This window comes from Microtus oregoni, unplaced genomic scaffold (genome assembly GCF_018167655.1).
Source record: "Microtus oregoni isolate MIOR12 unplaced genomic scaffold, Mior012 000060F_007, whole genome shotgun sequence".
Taxonomy (NCBI): Eukaryota; Metazoa; Chordata; class Mammalia; order Rodentia; family Cricetidae; genus Microtus; species Microtus oregoni.
In genome coordinates, this window is record NW_024543842.1 from 76,680 (window position 1) to 93,881 (window position 17,202).

The 17,202-nt window shown below is 43.5% G+C and overlaps 1 protein-coding gene across 2 annotated transcripts in view; it reads left to right on the top strand.

Moving 5' to 3' along the window:
• Positions 1 to 17,202, top strand: part of LOC121439149 (coiled-coil domain-containing protein 141-like) — a 145,434-nt gene that overhangs the window by 57,126 nt on the left and 71,106 nt on the right. For both annotated transcript variants that reach the window (XM_041639650.1, XM_041639651.1), the window contains exon 7: positions 11,034 to 11,228. In XM_041639650.1, the coding sequence (XP_041495584.1) occupies positions 11,034 to 11,228 (195 nt within the window). The remainder of the gene's footprint in view (positions 1 to 11,033; positions 11,229 to 17,202) is intronic.

Here is a 17,202-nt window from a genome sequence, read left to right on the forward strand (position 1 = left end):
GGTGGTAGTGGATTAGCTCTGAGAGGCTGTAGGTACCCGACTGGATTTTCTACATGTATGATTATGTCATACACAAACCTCTTTTACAGTCTTTGTTATTTGTTTCTTACTCATCTGTCATGGTAGTTTGAATGTAATTGGCCCCAAAATCTCACAGGGAGTGACACTATTAGGAGGTGTGGTTTTGTTGGAGTGGGTGTAGTCTTGTTGGAGGAAGTATGTCACTGTGGGAGAGAGCTTGAGGTGTCCTATGCTCAGTTGACTTCCTGTTGCCTGCAAGATGTAGGACTCTCAGTTACTGCTCCAGCACATCTACCTGCACACTGCCTTGCTATCCACCATGATGAATAAGGGAATGAACTTCTGAAACTGTTAGCAAGCTACCCCAGTTAAATGTTTTCTTTATAAGGGTTTCTGTAGTCATGATGTCTCTTCACAGCAATAGAAATCTTAACTAAGACATCTGTCTCCACAGAGAGACAGAGAGAGAGAGAGAGAGAGAGAGAGAGAGAGAGAGGAGAGAGAGATTGTTTTTTTTCAGAGTACTGTAGACCAGAGATTCTCCAGCTACAGTAGGATTTGATGTATCAGGCTTAGGATGTGGTCCCAACAGTGCTTTCATGTGTAGCAAGCTCCTATGTAATGCTGTGATGTTGGCCTTTGAACCATACGTTGGAAGTTAAAGATATAAAGAAAAACAAAACAATAACAATAACAAAACAAATACAACCAAGCAAACAAAGAGTGGAATCAAAGACAATGTAAGTTGTAGAGTCCCAAAGACATTATACATTATAAGTTGTAGTCATGGTTAAAACCTAGGTGTAAATTAATCTCTCTCTCTCTCTCTCTCTCTCTCTCTCTCCTCATCCATCCACGCACCCACCCATCTATCCATCCACCCACCCATCCACCCATCCATCTATCCATCCATCTTAGATTGATAGATATGTGTATGAATGTTTGCTTGGATGTATATATGTACCCCTTGTGTGTAGTTGATGCCTGCAAATAACAGAAGGTGGCATCACATCCCTCAGAGTTGGAGTTACAGATAGCCGTGAGCCACTGTGTGGGTGGTGGGGACTAAATTCAGCCCTCCGCAAGAGCAACAAGTCCTCCTAACTACCAAGCCATCTCCCCAGCCATGACTATATAAATCTAAATAGATCTCTAGTATGGACAAGATTGCCCATGTGTAGGACTTGATTTCCTTTGGCTTCTTGTCCCCTCCCCCATCTTGGACCCATTAAACAGGTGATTGAAAATCAAAAGGTAAGTATGTGAGATTTCTGATTGTTTCTTTAAAAAATATGTAGATGAGGAGTGGGGATGACCTGGAAGGAGTTGGAGGAGGGAGAAGCATGATCAGAATATATTTTTTGAGTGAAAGCATATGATTACTACTCTCTGTAACTACCACTGAAATGGAATATTTAGTATAAAGGAACTACTTGTATATTTCTTTGATGCTTCAGGAGGTGTGGGGCAATACAGAGTTCAAATAACCAGTTTTCAGGTTATCCAAATATTTTCTTAGTATTTCACAAGCATTGGAGTGTTTTCTTCTCATTCCTGCATATGTTAATTTACACAGAGAAACTCAGTACTTTGCTGTTCCGTCTTTCGTCCTTCCCTGACTTCCTTCCCTGAAGACAGGTACAAAATTTAAAAAGTTAAAATAAAGCATCCTCCTTCCTTAAGTCAGTCTACATCCTATCTGATGACTGTAAGAAAAAATCTGTGAATCTGCTGCTTTTGTACTACTTTGTATAGATTGTAAATCAAACATGAAATGTCTCAAGGCAAAAACTAACCGTGCTCTCCCAACACTAGGACACCTGTATCCGCATATCTCAATTCCTCTGTCTTCATTTTGGTGAATAATTTGTTTTACTTGCCTGATTTTTAAATGAACTTCCCAATTATAAGCAGATGTCATTTTTCACAGAACATAAATTAGAAACAATTCCATCACTAACAGTCACAAATCTGTATAAATAGTATTGAGTTTGCCAGTGAGCCTTGGGAAAATCCATAAAAGGCTGTTTTTGTTTTTTAAATTGGTAACCCAATTCTTGTCTCTTACTTAGGGCTAGTTTCAAGCTCAGCAAGCCATATCCTTTTAATTTCCAAGGGAAATTTGCATTTTAAAGCAATATATCTGTTTTAGAAGGAGCTAAGTTCCACAGAAACAGAAGGCTGCGGTCTGTAATCGCTAGGTTGGAGGCACCTGCTCTCGCTGTTATGGTGCCCTCGGCTCACTCTGTGTAAATGCCTCAAAGAAGATTAGATTGCTTTTGTTTTGAGTCCTGGTTTTCCTTCTTGTCTCCTGATTCTTTATTAGTCAATCCTAAAATGGAAATTCCCTCAACGTCTGGCTTTGTCTAGTTCCTCTTTTAATGAAGCCTAATCAGATGGTAACAGTGGGCTGGAGTCCTGAGTCCTGCAACCTCCTAGTGCTGCTGTAGAATCCGGCTGGTGATTCCTCAGGTCCTGGCCTGATTTCCTTGGTTTACTATGCTCTCAGATTCCATGTTCTTGTCTCACGGTCTCACTCAGAGCTGCCGACTCACAATCTCCATCCCGTTCCTTTGTTTATCAGCCAAGTCTGCGCAACAGGGACTGTTCTGTATCCGTTCTGTCACCTTGTCTCTGCTGCTTCCTCATTCTGGATGATTCTGAGACAATTGGCATAACTTTTAATTGGATACATTAGAATATATTTATATCGGCCATGAAAATTCATTTAGTTAGCATAGGTTAATTCCCTGTTTCATCCTATATTCATTTATTATTATTATTATTTTGTGCATGGGTGTTTTGCCTGTCTGTGTGTCTGCGTGTTTGTGTGTCTGTGTACCACATGTCTGCCTGGTACCTCGTGGAGGCCAGAAGAGGGTGTTGTATACTGATGGAGTCCCAGACATCTTCTAAGGGGCCACGTGGGTGCTGGGAATCAAGGCCAGGTCCCCTGGAGGAGCAGCCAGTGCTCTTAACTATAGAGCCATCTCTCCAGTTCCACTCTTCGTTCTTGACCCCTCCCTTGTTTCTTGGTCATTTTCACTTCCCCCCACTTGTCATCTTCACCTCCCTTGTCCGTGCCCACCTTGATTTTAAGGCTTGTTTTAGACGTCTCCGCCCATTGGAAATGCTTGGAAAAGTCTTGCTCTGGTCAGCTGCATTTCTCTTATGATCACGAACCCTCTCACCCCCACTCCCACCCCTCCCACACCCACCCCTACCTTTCCTTGCCTTGACTTAACTACTCTGGCCAGGGCTGTTCCATAAGCACCAACCCCTGCCTTCTACCCAGTCCCAGCTCCAAGCTTCCCAGCTAGAACTCCCATCCAAGCTAAAGCCTGAGAGAGGGCATCTCAGGTTCGCTAACGGGAAGGGACAGGTGCTTTCCATTAAGCATTTGTTTGGTTCCCACTCGAGCTCACAGGGATTCCTTTGGTGTTAGTCAGCTGTCCTTAAGAGATGCTGAAGAATGCGTTTTGGATTGTCCCTCACACAGTGTGAGAGTGCTAAACCCCACCCAGCGCCATTGGCCGCTACTGCACAGGTTACTGAGCACAGAGATAGAGTGCTGTAGGTCTCCTTAGTGACACGCTGCATCAGAGCCTACAGAGAGGGAGATACACGGAAGAAATTCTAGTCCTGACTGCATTTTGTTTGACGGCAGATGACGTCTTCCATACCGTTAGAGGCAAGGGTTTGCTCCTACAATGAAGAGAGAGTGGATGAATATCCTACATACAGCTACGAAAGCTTTACAGGAAACGTCTAAATAGCTATACAGGTATTTGGAAAATTTTAAGAAAGGAAAACCTAAAAAATGTTTATTTTGATTTTCTCTTCACATTCATGCCTTTTTTATTCTGAATGATAGCATGAAGAAAGAATGAAACAGAACCCAGTATTTCAGAGATATTTCAAACTCATGATGGATTGCCAAACAAGTCTCTTGCCAAGTGTGAAGACAAGGCTTTTACTTGGCATTGTATCTTCTGTAGCCCGTTTCAAACTTTAATGGATTTATAAAACAGAATTTAAATTTTAGATTTACAAGTCATCAAGGCAGTAGCATAATTTTTAAGAAGCCAGTCTCTTTAATTTTAATGCTAAAACTTCCATGATTATACAATCTAAACTCCATTTATTGGAATGATCACAACATGTTTTAGGCCACTTGTTACCTGTTTATTACTACCTTATGAATATTCTCATTGTCATCCTAACATTTCATGGGTTAGAAGTACTATTGCTTCTTCAATAAAATATTCAGCTTTTTAAAAATAATTTTCACCATTCCAATAAAAATTATGATTCAATGAATATGAAATAATTCTCAAAATATGATTTAAAAACTTTCCTAAAAGATGTTACTATCTTTACAACCATTGTTCTAGTTTTTATCGATGACCATGGTGGGTAAAACACAAGCAGAAGCCTTCCCTTTGTTAATTTAATCTATTTCACACAGGGGAATTTCTATATGAGGCTGAAACCTCACAATTTCTCCTGTAGTTGATTTACATATGTTTGGACCCTCAAAATATGCCCAGTAGATCCTCTAACAGACACACTAAGCCACGGCAGGTCACTAATGCGACTACTTCACCAACCTGCAGGCCGATCAGAGTGTAGATAAACTGTGTTCTCTAATACTGCTTTGGTCAGTCAGGCTTTTATTAATTTTGATTGAAAAAAAGAAACACCAGTCTGAATAAAGTAATAACCAACTAGGAAAAGAAAAGTCTTAGGGGAGCAAGAAAGCTAAAGAAAACAGACAGCAAAGATGTAAGAAGAAAACACAGTGGTTCTCAGAAAATATAAATCTTGGGAAAATATCCTCTGCAGTTTCCCACGTACTTTTTTGTTTGTTTTGTTTTTTGAGACAGGGTTTCTCTGTAGCTTTGGAGCCCACCCTGGAACTAGCTCTTGTTAGACCAAGCTGACCTCGAACTCACAGAGATCCGCCTGCCTCTGCCTCCCGAGTGCTGGGATTAAAGGCGTGTGCCACTGCTGCTCAGCTTCCCACATGCTTGATATCTACTTAAAACTAAGGAAGAATAAGAAGATTCCCCCGTATTCTAGTCACTGGTGTGGGGCTTTGTTTATCATGTCCTTTACTGATTTTATATTTTGCTTCCAAACTTTATTATGCCACAGCCATTTGTTCAGTAACAGCCACAAGCACCTGTCCTGCACTGCTGAATGGGCTGCACTCAGTGGCCAAACAGTGGAGAGAATAAAAGAACCCACAAAATGCTCTAGCCATGGTTTGGGGGTGCTGCTTGCTTTGTTTTCCTTGCAATGAGAAGAAAATAGCCTAACTCATATTTAGAAATTAATTTGGGGATATCTGTTGTTTCTAGCATAGCTGATCAGTCCTAATCCCAGCAGGGTTATTTATGAATAATTAGGCTAATAAATCAAATCTGGGAGCACTTCAAATACCAGACTGTGGAGTACAGCTGATGAGTCATTGAAGGAAGCCGCCACAGAAGCAGGAGCACCACCAAGTGGTGGTGCCAACACTGGTCTGCCTGGAAAGTCGGACTCAATTGCAAAAGTTTAGCCTGGAGCGACTTAGCAAGTTAGGAATATAAAGCTTTCTTCCAGACCCACGTCCTGCTCCTTTCCAGAATTCTCTACAGGGAGGCTAAAATGCACGTTTCTTTCATCCATAGATGAGACAGGGTTCTTTCTGCCGGCAGCCTGTGCCCTTGCAGGGATGTACCGCGGGAGGGCATAGTTCACAAGGCCCGCGGGCAGTGCACTCTGAACACAAGGCCCATGAGGGAGCCCTCTTTCTCTAGGATGACCCTACAGTCGGACAGGTCAGCCTGGAAATGCCTGGAAGGGAGCATAATGAGGAGGACCTGCGCAACAGTTCACTTGACATAATCAGAATTTGTGCTTCCTGCCCGCTCGCTGCCATTCTTCCGGAGCGTAAACATTTCTTTCAAAAACATGCCTGCTCAACGCAGACTTTCAAATGTTCCCTGATTAAAATTGCCAGGTTTGTTTGTACCATCTGCTAATGCAATCATGTGAAATTCGGATTTTTCTGTCAATGAGTTAATCGTCCTGGTACTGAACCAAATGGGATCAGAGATTTAAGACTGAGGAAGAAATGGTCTGCATTCAGTGAGGCAGTCTTGGAATCGGCCGTGCTTTGGGAGTAGTCTGTGAAGTCAACATGGGCCTCTGCCCCATCTGGTTTGGGCAGTAATAGCCTGTCAGCCCTCCTCAGCCTCTTAAACACACGTCCCCATCTCATTTTGTCCATCTCCCCTCACCTCAGAATTACATCGTGAAATCAAGCATGGAGTGACAATGTATCATAAGGTACTGAATTACGATGTCTTCTCCTCTGTGGGGAAGTTTTGTGTGAAGCAAAGCTTATTAAACATACTGCAATTGTTATTTCTTTTGCTTTTCAAATTGGAGTAGTGGACATATTTTACCTTTTGAACCCACTTAATGGCGATCCATAACTTCATTTGAAATATTGCCCAAGACTGTAACAAAAATAAGAGAAAGAAATCTTTCCCCCTTTCTTGTCTAGCCACACTAATCCTCCAGGGGAACTTAGAGCAAGCTCGATTTCTCTAACAAATGGAATACTGAGTGGTGCCGTTTAAAAAGGGTCACTACTGGGAGTGACAAACATGGAAATGATGGAATGACCCAGAGAGACAGCCAGAGCCCAGGAGTAGACGCGGCCGCTCGACTTTATTGGGTCAGGGATATGCACGCACCTCTGTCTAATTGGAAAGCCAGGGAAATGGCAGACCTTGGCTTTGCTGGTGGGGACACACACTGGAAATGCTTTACTGCAAAGTGACTGTAACCCTGTAAAACGTTTAACACGGAAGAGACAGCGGGAATGGCTCAGAGAAAAAGAACTAAGATTCTCGCCATTGGGCTCCCCCAGCCTTGACAAGGTTGACAACTGTATTTTTTAAGAAGTGTGATGGATTCAGATGACTTCCGAAAGTTTTATCTTAAAAAAAAAAAAAACAATAATAAAGCAGTAAAAGTGTCTCCTCAGAAAAATGCCTGGGGAAATACATCACTGCCGTGGTATAGAAACGCATCAGAAACTGCCTGCAGATTGCCCAAAGAAAACAGAGCCAATTTTCTGAGAAGATTGAATAGGAAAAGTGAATGCACCCAGCTTTATTTAATGCCCATGAGTTCATGTGAGAATGTAATTAAGAATGGGAAGAGATGAGAGGCTGAACCCGGTTCTTTGTCGTTTCCTCAGAAGGTCGAGGTCTACTCCTTTTACCTGGATTCAAAATAGCAAGTGACAGTGTGTGTGTGTGTGTGTGTGTGTGTGCGTGTGTGTGCGTGGGGGGAGGGTTGTTGGGGGGGGTGTCCCACACACTTGACTCTGTACCAGAACATTCTCTCGTGTGGATTTTCATTTTTTACCCTCAAGGCAGATTGATGCGTGTTCTTAAAGAAAAGGCCTTCCTCTCCTTTTTGGTAGAGAGATTTATTAGTCTGTTCAATTGGCAAAGCAAAATTAAGCCTGCGCTTGGGCAGGAAATTTTTTATCATATCTATAATAGATATAAACACGACATTTGTTTTGCTGTAGTGAGATTTCTGATTTGAAATCCGAAAATCCTAGGGTGGTGTATGACTTTTATCATCAGGGAGGCCTTATCAAGGCCCTAGGGAAGTTTAAACACAGCGGCTCTCTCGGCTGATAGGGTAAACCCACCTGCGAAGGTGAAAACCTGTTGTATCCTCCTCCAGGGTGAGCTGGGGATGGAGATGATGGAGAAAGAACCTGTGCTTCGGTTTTGATTCCTCTTCTTGCCGGTGCTGAGACCTTTGGCAAGGGTGCAATTCCTCTGAGCCGTAGTTGCCGTGTGGTTAAAAACGTGAATGATGGAGTGGGCCTTCGAGGGGTGGGTTAGGATGACGTGAGGTGATACATGAAGAGGACATGGCTCAGTGCTCCCATGCAGGAAGGAGAAGCTATGGTTACCCCCTTGCTGGCAGCTAGTGCAGCGTCCTAAAGCTTCAAGTCATCCAGTAGAACGCACCGTGGCTATGAACCATTTCTCCATATTCTGATTGTGTCTGCATCTTCCTTACACATAGCACACTGAGCAATCCCCCCTGCTTTGCCTTTATTAAGGGTCCTTCCTCACTAATCAATGCATAAGTTTCTAGTCAGTGCCAATTAAAAAAAAGATTACCGGCTGCATCTTCACTTATTAAGTATTTCTTCACATGAGGTCAAGATTACTTGTCCCATAGATATTAACGGATTATAGAATAATGGCCCAAAGTCTTGAGGTGGATCTCATGGGTAGCTAAATGTACAAAGAAAAAAGAGTGAAGAGATGGCTCAGTGGCTAAAGTACATTTTATACAAGTGTCAGGGCTGGAATTTGGGTCCCTGGACTGCATGTAAATGGCCTGTAGTTCCAACCTTAGTAGGAACAGACAGTAGATCCAGAGAGCAGACTAGTTAGCACCGACCACATCAGTGAGCTCTGAGTTTGATTGAGAATTCCTACCCCAGTGAATAAGGCAGAAGAGTGTTTGAGGACATACACTCACCGATGTGTGCCCACACACGAGTATCCATCCATCCATGCCGAGGGATGTCAGTGCATACTCATGCACAGCACAGCACACATGCATACATAAAATATGGAAAGAAATGAGGAAAAATAAACAAGGAAACAGGAAGAGTGGGGTTAGCAGGAAGACAAGCAGACAGTTCAAGGCCTCCTAGAGGGGATTGGCACACACCAGCATAGCAGAGATTTGAGAATTTCTGGGACACAGAACCCTGTTCCCCTTAACACTAAGTACCATGCTAATCAGTAACCCTTGGGGAACATACCACTACCCTTAGCTCAGAACTGGGAAAAAGAAATACCCGTACATGAAGATCAAATATTAGGTAATGGGGGGGGGGGGCGGGGATGAGAGAACTCACGGAAGAAAGTAGGGTTGATCCTCAGTGAGGCCAGGTGTGTATACTGCGGGCTGTGCCACTTCGAGAACATTTGTTCTTTCCCAACAGGTCTTTGCTGGTTTTGAAGTGGGAGGGTTATTTACCATGCTTTGGAGAAGAATGTCATGAAATAAATGTATTAGTTTTGTTCAAGTAGGGACACAATGCTCTTTGAGAAAGTGGGTGATCTTGAGAAGGCATGTGACAAAGCCCATGCCGATGAGGAGCTCTTCTCCTCGGTGAGGAATGTAGAGGGTTTGGTATCTGACCCTCAGGTCTCTGGACGGTAGCATGGTACAGAGACCCGGGCACTAGCCTCACTGGTCCTCTTATGGGCAATGTCACTGTGTGTAACAAAGTCTTCTGAGTCTGTGAAACATGACAGAAAAAACCATACCCAAATCCAACGATTTTCAAAGATTATAGTTACAAGCCACACTTACAGAAGGCTCCTCCCACTCCTCCTCCACCCCTTAGCCTGCCTCCCTTATTTTCATATCCCTCGATCAAAAGAGTTCCCACTTGAATACATACTGGGACAGGTTCCATGGAATTACAAAAGAATATCTGTCATTTCTACATTCAAGACTAACTCATTATCACTGAAAAACACTCTCATATTGTGTATGCATATTTAATATATTTTACAATGTAATATAGGATAGTTGTATGAAATAGCAATCTGCATATTGCTAGAGAATGAAGTTACGTTTTATTCTTTCTTTGAAGTCCCCAGCTGTACCAGGTGTGTTGTATGCAGTGTGTCTTATGAAATTAATGGAAACCGTCATGACACATGACCTAAACTCAGGCTTGTTTTATGCAACATAATATAGCCAATGTGATTTATTAACAGGACAGTTTTGCATAGCAGACATGCCAGGACAGAGTCAGGCTGAGATGTTTCAAGTCTGATGTTAAATTTCTTATGCTTCATGAATTGCCCTGTGCTTTATTTAACGTCAGCTGAGATGACATCGGAAAACACACTGACAAGACAGCCATCTTAGTGGCAGTCATTGTTTTATGCAGACCAATCTGGTATCACTCAAGAAACTTGAACCTGCTCAAGAAATTAACATAAATACTGGTTTATTCTAACTCGTATTTTTTTTTCCTCTGTTGCTTGTGTTTTTAACCCTCATGCCACATAAAGTAGAAAGCTAGGCTTTGTTTTTTCCTGACATATCACTAAGTGTGAAGCATTAATAGATGAGACCAGGATCAAGAAGAAAGCGGTGCATTCTGATGGGTGTTTATTTTATGAGGAGTAATGAACTTCAGTCTTTCTGTGCAGGCAAACACAAAAACAATAGCCATGGACATGGGATTCCTCTCTCTTTCTTGTACATGTTTGTTCCATTGACAAGGAGACCGATTGTGGGAGAGATACTTTTTCTACACTTAGATGAATGCACATCAGACAAAACGAGTGGGGGATGTTGAGTGTGTTTTGGAGTAGAGGTAGCAGAAATGGATGTGATCTGCTTTAGGGCGATCAGTCAAGTCCCTCTGCCATTCTTTTCTTCTGGAGCCTGTTTTCTGTATCCTTTTCTATTCTGACTACACGTTGGTACTCAAACCCACAATGTAGCATTTGCTTCTACATGATGTATTGGACTTTATGGATCAGAAAATATAATAACAGATTCCTGATTTATGTCTCCCAAATCTCTGAGGTATGGCAGAGTGAGTGTCTTAATTCTGGTTGCTGTAGTGTGAAGTATCATAGACAAAGACTGATAAGCAAGAATAACTCATTTCTCACAATTCTGGAAGTCAGGGAGGGACAAGGGTTCTGTTGTGATGAGGGCTCCTCCTGGGATGCAGATGAACTTCCCATTGTGTGCTGTGTTGCAGAAGGAGAGGTGGGTATCCTACTTGGAGGCTCTGCCCTCTGTCCTGACCTCCACCTCCCCAAACCATCACATTCAAGGATTCCATGTCAACTTTGGGTTTGGGGAAGGAGGCACATACATTCAATTCATGACAGGATCTGTGTGCAATCACTAAAAAGGATGTTCTCTTACAGGAGTGGAATTCGACCATAGAGAAGCTGAAGAGCCAGGCCCTGGAGATTCTTCTGTCGAAGGACTTCACAGACAAAGAACACCTCCAGCTCTCTAACCAGAAACTGAATCGGCTTCAAGAAGAGTTTGGTCGACTTATGGTGGATAGAAAGACCTGGTTAACTCTGGCAAATGACTTTTTCACCAGTGCCAATAAGGTCAGTGTGAGGTCAAGATGATCATCATAGGTACTTGGGCTATCTGATAAGAGACCCATTGTGTTAGCTGGTCAGAGCACATTGCAAAAGGCTAAATTCCATGTAGAATATCAAACTGATAGAAGTAGAAAAGAATTATAAGATCCTATTCTTGTTGTGGCTATTGGTTGTTTTTTAACACTAAGGGATTATGTTTTGATGTACATAGAGTTACTTTTAAAATCACTCCAAAGCTAGGTTTCATGACACACACTTGGGTGGCTGTGAGCTTGAGGCCAGCCTGGTCTGCATGTTCCAGGCCAGTTATATAGTGGGATCCTGTCGTAAAAACAAACAAACAAAAACCACAAATAAAAATAACCAACAACAAAGCAACTTTTAAAAGGTTTCCCTTTGGAGCTGTCATTGGTCTGTTTGTAGGAGACACTATTCTCCATGTTAAATTGTTTCTCCAAGAGATAAGGAAATATAAAATATATCAGGTTGAAAAGAAACCTTAACAGTGTTACCAAAACACCTTTTGTTTTCACTTTAAAGAGTAGTTCAGGCTGGCCTCCTCCTCCCATTTAGCTAAGGATGGCCCTGATCTGACCTCCCTGTGTCCACCTCCCTAGGGCTGGGGTTGCTGTCATGCATTACCAAACCAGTTAATATAGTGCTGGAGACTTGCGCACACTAAACGAGTACTCTAGCGCCTCTGGAATAGGTTTCCATCTCACCTTCTGCTACATGAGAAATAAGAAGTTCATCTGCACCCCAGGAGAGAGCCTTCATCACAACAGAAGCCTGGTCCCTTCAGGAGCTCAGGCTTCCAACCTCCAGAATCCTAAGTAATACCTTGCTACTGTTCATACACACAGGTGAGGTTCAGTGTGTGTGGCTGCTGCTGTTACTTGAAATGTTTCTGACCTTTGCCACAGTAGCATAGACCTCCAGATGTCTGCACTGGAATTATTTAAACAGTCAGATTCCAGCAATTAAAGGTAGACAAAGTAACAAGCACAGGACAAGGGAAGCTTCATACAAAGAGCTTTAAAATCGCAACACTGGTGCTGAGTGTTGTCAGCTACATGGTTACTTCATTGTGAAACTGTTTACTTACAAAAATCTTTTGAAAAGGTGAGTAGTGAAATTCTAACACAGAGAAGATTGCATTCTGGTAAGCCTATTAAGTACTCTTGATTAGCTGTGTGCTTTGGGGGTCTCACTGTTTTAACATAGGAAACAGATACAACATATAGCTGGAGATAATGAACAAAGTAGACGTCAATTGCTAGTTACTTTTTTCCTTAGCAGCCCAATTTTGAAGTTGTTTTGAGGTTGTAAAATTTCCATCACACCTTTGATCTACACACCGAGTGAGCTGTTGCCAAGTCAACTGTGAATGCAGCTCAGGGAAAGAGTAATAGAATGAGTTTCTATAAAGCAGTGCTTCTAATAGAAGCTGCGGAGCTCACAGCCTTGCAAAATGTAGACAATTCTCTCTCTCCCTTCCACCCTCCCTCTCTCCTTCCTTCCTCCCTCCTTCTCCCCTTCCCTCCCTTTCTTCCTCTTTTGTTCTCTCCCTCCCCCCCCCACTCTTCCTTGTTCTTCATTATTTGGGTTTCTCTGCATTCATTATTTGATACCTTCCCTTGGTTGTTTGTCATCTGACTTTATTCTCAGACCCTGGGGAAACTTGTAAAAGTTAAAATAGATGAACTGATGGAGGAGGAAGATAGGAAGGAGGAAGGAGAGGGAAAAGACAAGAGTGGATACTTTCTGAATCTCATATAATAATACAAATCTAGTCTAGAGAAGAGAACCCCAAAGAGTAGATTCCTAGATTCCCTCTCTCATCCCACAGCGTGCTAACTAGTCCCAGTATAAAGTTGGCTGGCGTTTGCCTGTGCTCTGACTTGTGGCCAGTGGTTCTCAGAAAGGTTTAGAGTTTGTTCTTTTTAAGGAAATTATTTCCAAATTAAAAACTAATAACCCAACGTGAAAGATGATGGATATGGGGGCAGGGCAGATGCCAGAGTTCGTAGAGTGGAAGGTGAATTATCACCAGTGCATTGTGTCCGTGTTAGTAAGGTAAAAATAAATGACAAATTCATATAGAGAGCAAATCTGTGTAGGCCGAGAGTCAAGCCCCTCCTACGACTTATCAGTGACATTTTTCCTTTTGACTCATATTTTGGATTCCCCAAATTAAAAAAAAAATCTTGCCATTTTATCTAATCTTGCCAGAAAACCCATAAATAAATCTCTGAAGGGCTGGTTTTAAAAATTATTATAGTATCAAGTCTTTAAAGTAATTTTCTGCCTAGAAAGGTATGTAAAACACACACCTTTAATCCCAGCAGTTGGGAGGCAGAGACAGGTGGATCTCTGTGAGTTGGAGGCCAACCTGGTCTACAGAGTGAATTCCAGGACAGCCAAGATTGTTAAACAGAGAAACCCTGTCTCAAAAATTTTTAAATAATGATGATGATGCTAATAATAATCATAATTTTCGCCGGGCGGTGGTGGTGCACGCCTTTAATCCCAGCACTCGGGAGGCAGAGGCAGGCGGATCTCTGTGAGTTCGAGGCCAGCCTGGTCTACAAGAGCTAGTTCCAGGACAGGAACCAAAAGCAACGGAGAAACCCTGTCTTGAAAAATCAAAAAAAAAAAATCACAATTTTCTAGGCTAGAATTTCTGTGTATAGTAGTAGGTGGGGTAGTTTTTAATTTACATCATCATTTTTTTCTGAGAAACACCATGTTTTCCCTTGGAAAACTCCCTGTGATGTGTCTGGAGGATGCTGGATTTCCTTGCTGTGAGCATTTGTATTTGTAGATGACACCATGCTCCACATACCAAGGACTCTTGGGGTTCACTGACTTTCAGGCTCACTTGCTGTCCTTTCATGGATGCTGGCAGAAGACACATGGTTTCTGAGTCAGCGCCGAATGAGGACTGCAGCAACGCACTAGCTGGGTGGCAGCAGGCAAACGAGCTCAGTATGGCTCAGTTCCAACATGGCCCACGTCTCCCCCGCAGAGTTAGCGGCGTGGAGAGGGGTACAGGCCCACGTCTCCCCCGCAGAGTTAGCGGCGTGGAGAGGGATACAGGCCCACGTCTCCCCCACAAATTTAACAACGTGAAGAGGGGTGTAGGCCCATGTCTCCCCCGCAGAGTTAGCGGGTGGAGAGGGGTACAGACACACGTCTCCCCCACAGAGTTAGCGGCGTGGAGAGGGGTACAGGCCCACGTCTCCCCCACAAATTTAACAACGTGAAGAGGGGTGCAGGCCCACGTCTCCCCCGCAGAGTTAGCGGCGTGGAGAGGGGTGTAGGCCCATGTCTCCCCCGCAGAGTTAGCGGGTGGAGAGGGGTACAGGCCCACGTCTCCCCCGCAGAGTTAGCGGCGTGGAGAGGGGTACAGGCCCACGTCTCCCCCGCAGAGTTAGCGGCGTGGAGAGGGGTACAGGCCCACGTCTCCCCCGCAGAGTTAGCGGCGTGGAGAGGGGTACAGACACACGTCTCCCCCACAGAGTTAGCAGCGTGGAGAGGGGTGTAGGCCCATGTCTCCCCCGCAGAGTTAGCGGGTGGAAAGGGGTACAGGCCCACATCTCCCCCACAGAGTTAGCGGCGTGGAGAGGGGTACAGGCCCACGTCTCCCCCGCAGAGTTAGCGGCGTGGAGAGGGGTACAGACACACGTCTCCCCCACAGAGTTAGCAGCGTGGAGAGGAACTCTCAACTCAGAGAATCTGTTGTTTTATAGCAAGCAGCAAGCCTACTCTTTTGTCTCTGGGGGTGACATCACCTCAAATGGGAAGATTGCTAGCTGTAGAACACACACTGAGATAGGTGTTCTGCTAAAGAGGTCAGGTCATCTATTCTTTGCTTACAAGAGACAGGTGTTAGAGATTGCACGTGCAAGATTGGCTGCTACTGTCACGGGGGCACAAAGAAGACCCTGCCTAAGGACAGCTCTTTCCTACAGACACCAATTCTGCTTCTGATATGAGAATTATTATCTCAGCAAACAAACTCATTGGCTGTTCTGCCTCATGTTCTGTCAAGTGCCTGCATGCTGTGGAGGCCAGAAAGGGCAGTCAGATACCTTTTAGCTGGAGTTACAAGTGTCTTTGACATGGGCACCTGGAGGCTCTGTTAAGAGCACAGGCTCTTAACCACCAATCCATGTCTCCGTTCCCTTGGATTCCTCTTTTTAGAAATCATTCTTTTCTCTAAGAAACAACTGGAATGGTGGCTTCCCACCAAACTTCTTTCACCCTGATAGTATGTTGCGTTTCTACTATTGACCTGTGTTGGATAGTTACTTGAGTAAAGCCAGCGGTAGATGTGGTCCCAGGTGCTAGACTCTCACGGGTGTTTATAAGACAGAGTGATATACTGTAGCAAAGTCATGGGGGTTAAGCCCAGTACTGAGGGGAGCCCTGAGCAGAGCCCGGCCAGGGCAAATGTGTCGAGATACCACTGAGTGCGCTTGGGAAGGTGACACACAGAGATTCAGAGTCAGGCAGCGTGGGAAATGTCGGCTAAGTCATTGCCTGAGGAGCACGGTAGAAGATCAGCATTAAGGGAGATACAGGAGAGGTAGCCAGGGGCACAGGGAGGCGTGTGGACACCATGGTCAGGAGTGTGTGTTTGTGTGTGTGATTGACAATATATAGTGTTTACTATGTATGTTATGCATTATCTACTAGTTGTTGCTATTATTTATCATTTGCTATATAATACAGAAGAAATAATTGAGAACTTGAAAAGAGATTATGATAAATCAAATCTCACCCCAGAAACTGATGAGGACATCTTCATTTACTCTACCTTCCTTCTGCCCCCGATAGAATAATTACTGTGCAGTTCAGAACCTTGTACTTTAAAGCTCAGAGATCAGACAGATTGTTTAAACCTCAGCAAATACTTAAGAAAGATGGCTAAGTTATTAGTACAGAAGTATTAAATATATGATGGAAAATATGGGCTGTTTTTAGTATACTTCATCGCAAGAGCCTAAACCTACATCAGGCTTCAAGGTCTGATAGTCAAGATGTTCAATTTGGGGTTATATAGCCCAGTAGTAGAGTGTTTGCCTGGTGTCTGTAGGGTTCTGGGTTTGACCTCCAGTGCTGCAAACAGAAAAGGAGACGTTCAGTTTGACTCCCGCTCATGAGTAAGCACTTTCCAGGAAACTGGTCAGTGGACCCTAAAGTCATGACTGTATTCAATGGGTGTCCTTCCATGTGTATGTCTATACTATTATGTATCTCTTTTGGCAGTGAACAAATTCAGCCTTGTGGGTATAGTCACTTCTTGGCAGATTTGTTTTTCGTTGCCTAATTAAACTAAGAAATATGTCTACCTCACTTCGTATTTACCCAAACACTAAGAATAGGGCCTTCTAGTTAAAGGTTTGAATCATTGCGAACACAATACTAACTTCAGGGCTACTGCTCTGTTGGAGACCAGGCCTCTCTGAGCATAGCTCTCACCCTCAGTAGAGCAGCTGAGGCTGCTTGTAAGACACCTTCAAGACAGGGCGATTGATACTCTCTCACAGGAGAGGAGAGAAGCCTCACTAGCCCCTCACCTGAGGTTCTAACCACTGCTTCCTGTCCCTTCCTGTCTATTTTTTTTCTCTAAATGCACACAGCCTCATAGTCTGAAGGGAGCGAGTGGATATATTACATGCAGCAAGTTAAGTGAAGGAAAAGACTCCCTCTCTGAAGGTACAGGAACGTTGCTATTGGCATGGCTTCTCTGTGGTCACCCACGCTCCTATAAGTAACCCCTAGCCCATGTTCTATAAGTAGCCCAACTAATTCATTGGTCGCCTATGCTAGGCCTTGAGAGAATTCTACTTTAGTCTGTCCTAATATAGCACCTGATTTGTTCCCATCCCCACCCAGGAAAAAGATCATACAACAAAGAAAACTGTCTTGTGTTGTTCATGAGAGATTATATTGATCCAAAATATTTGGG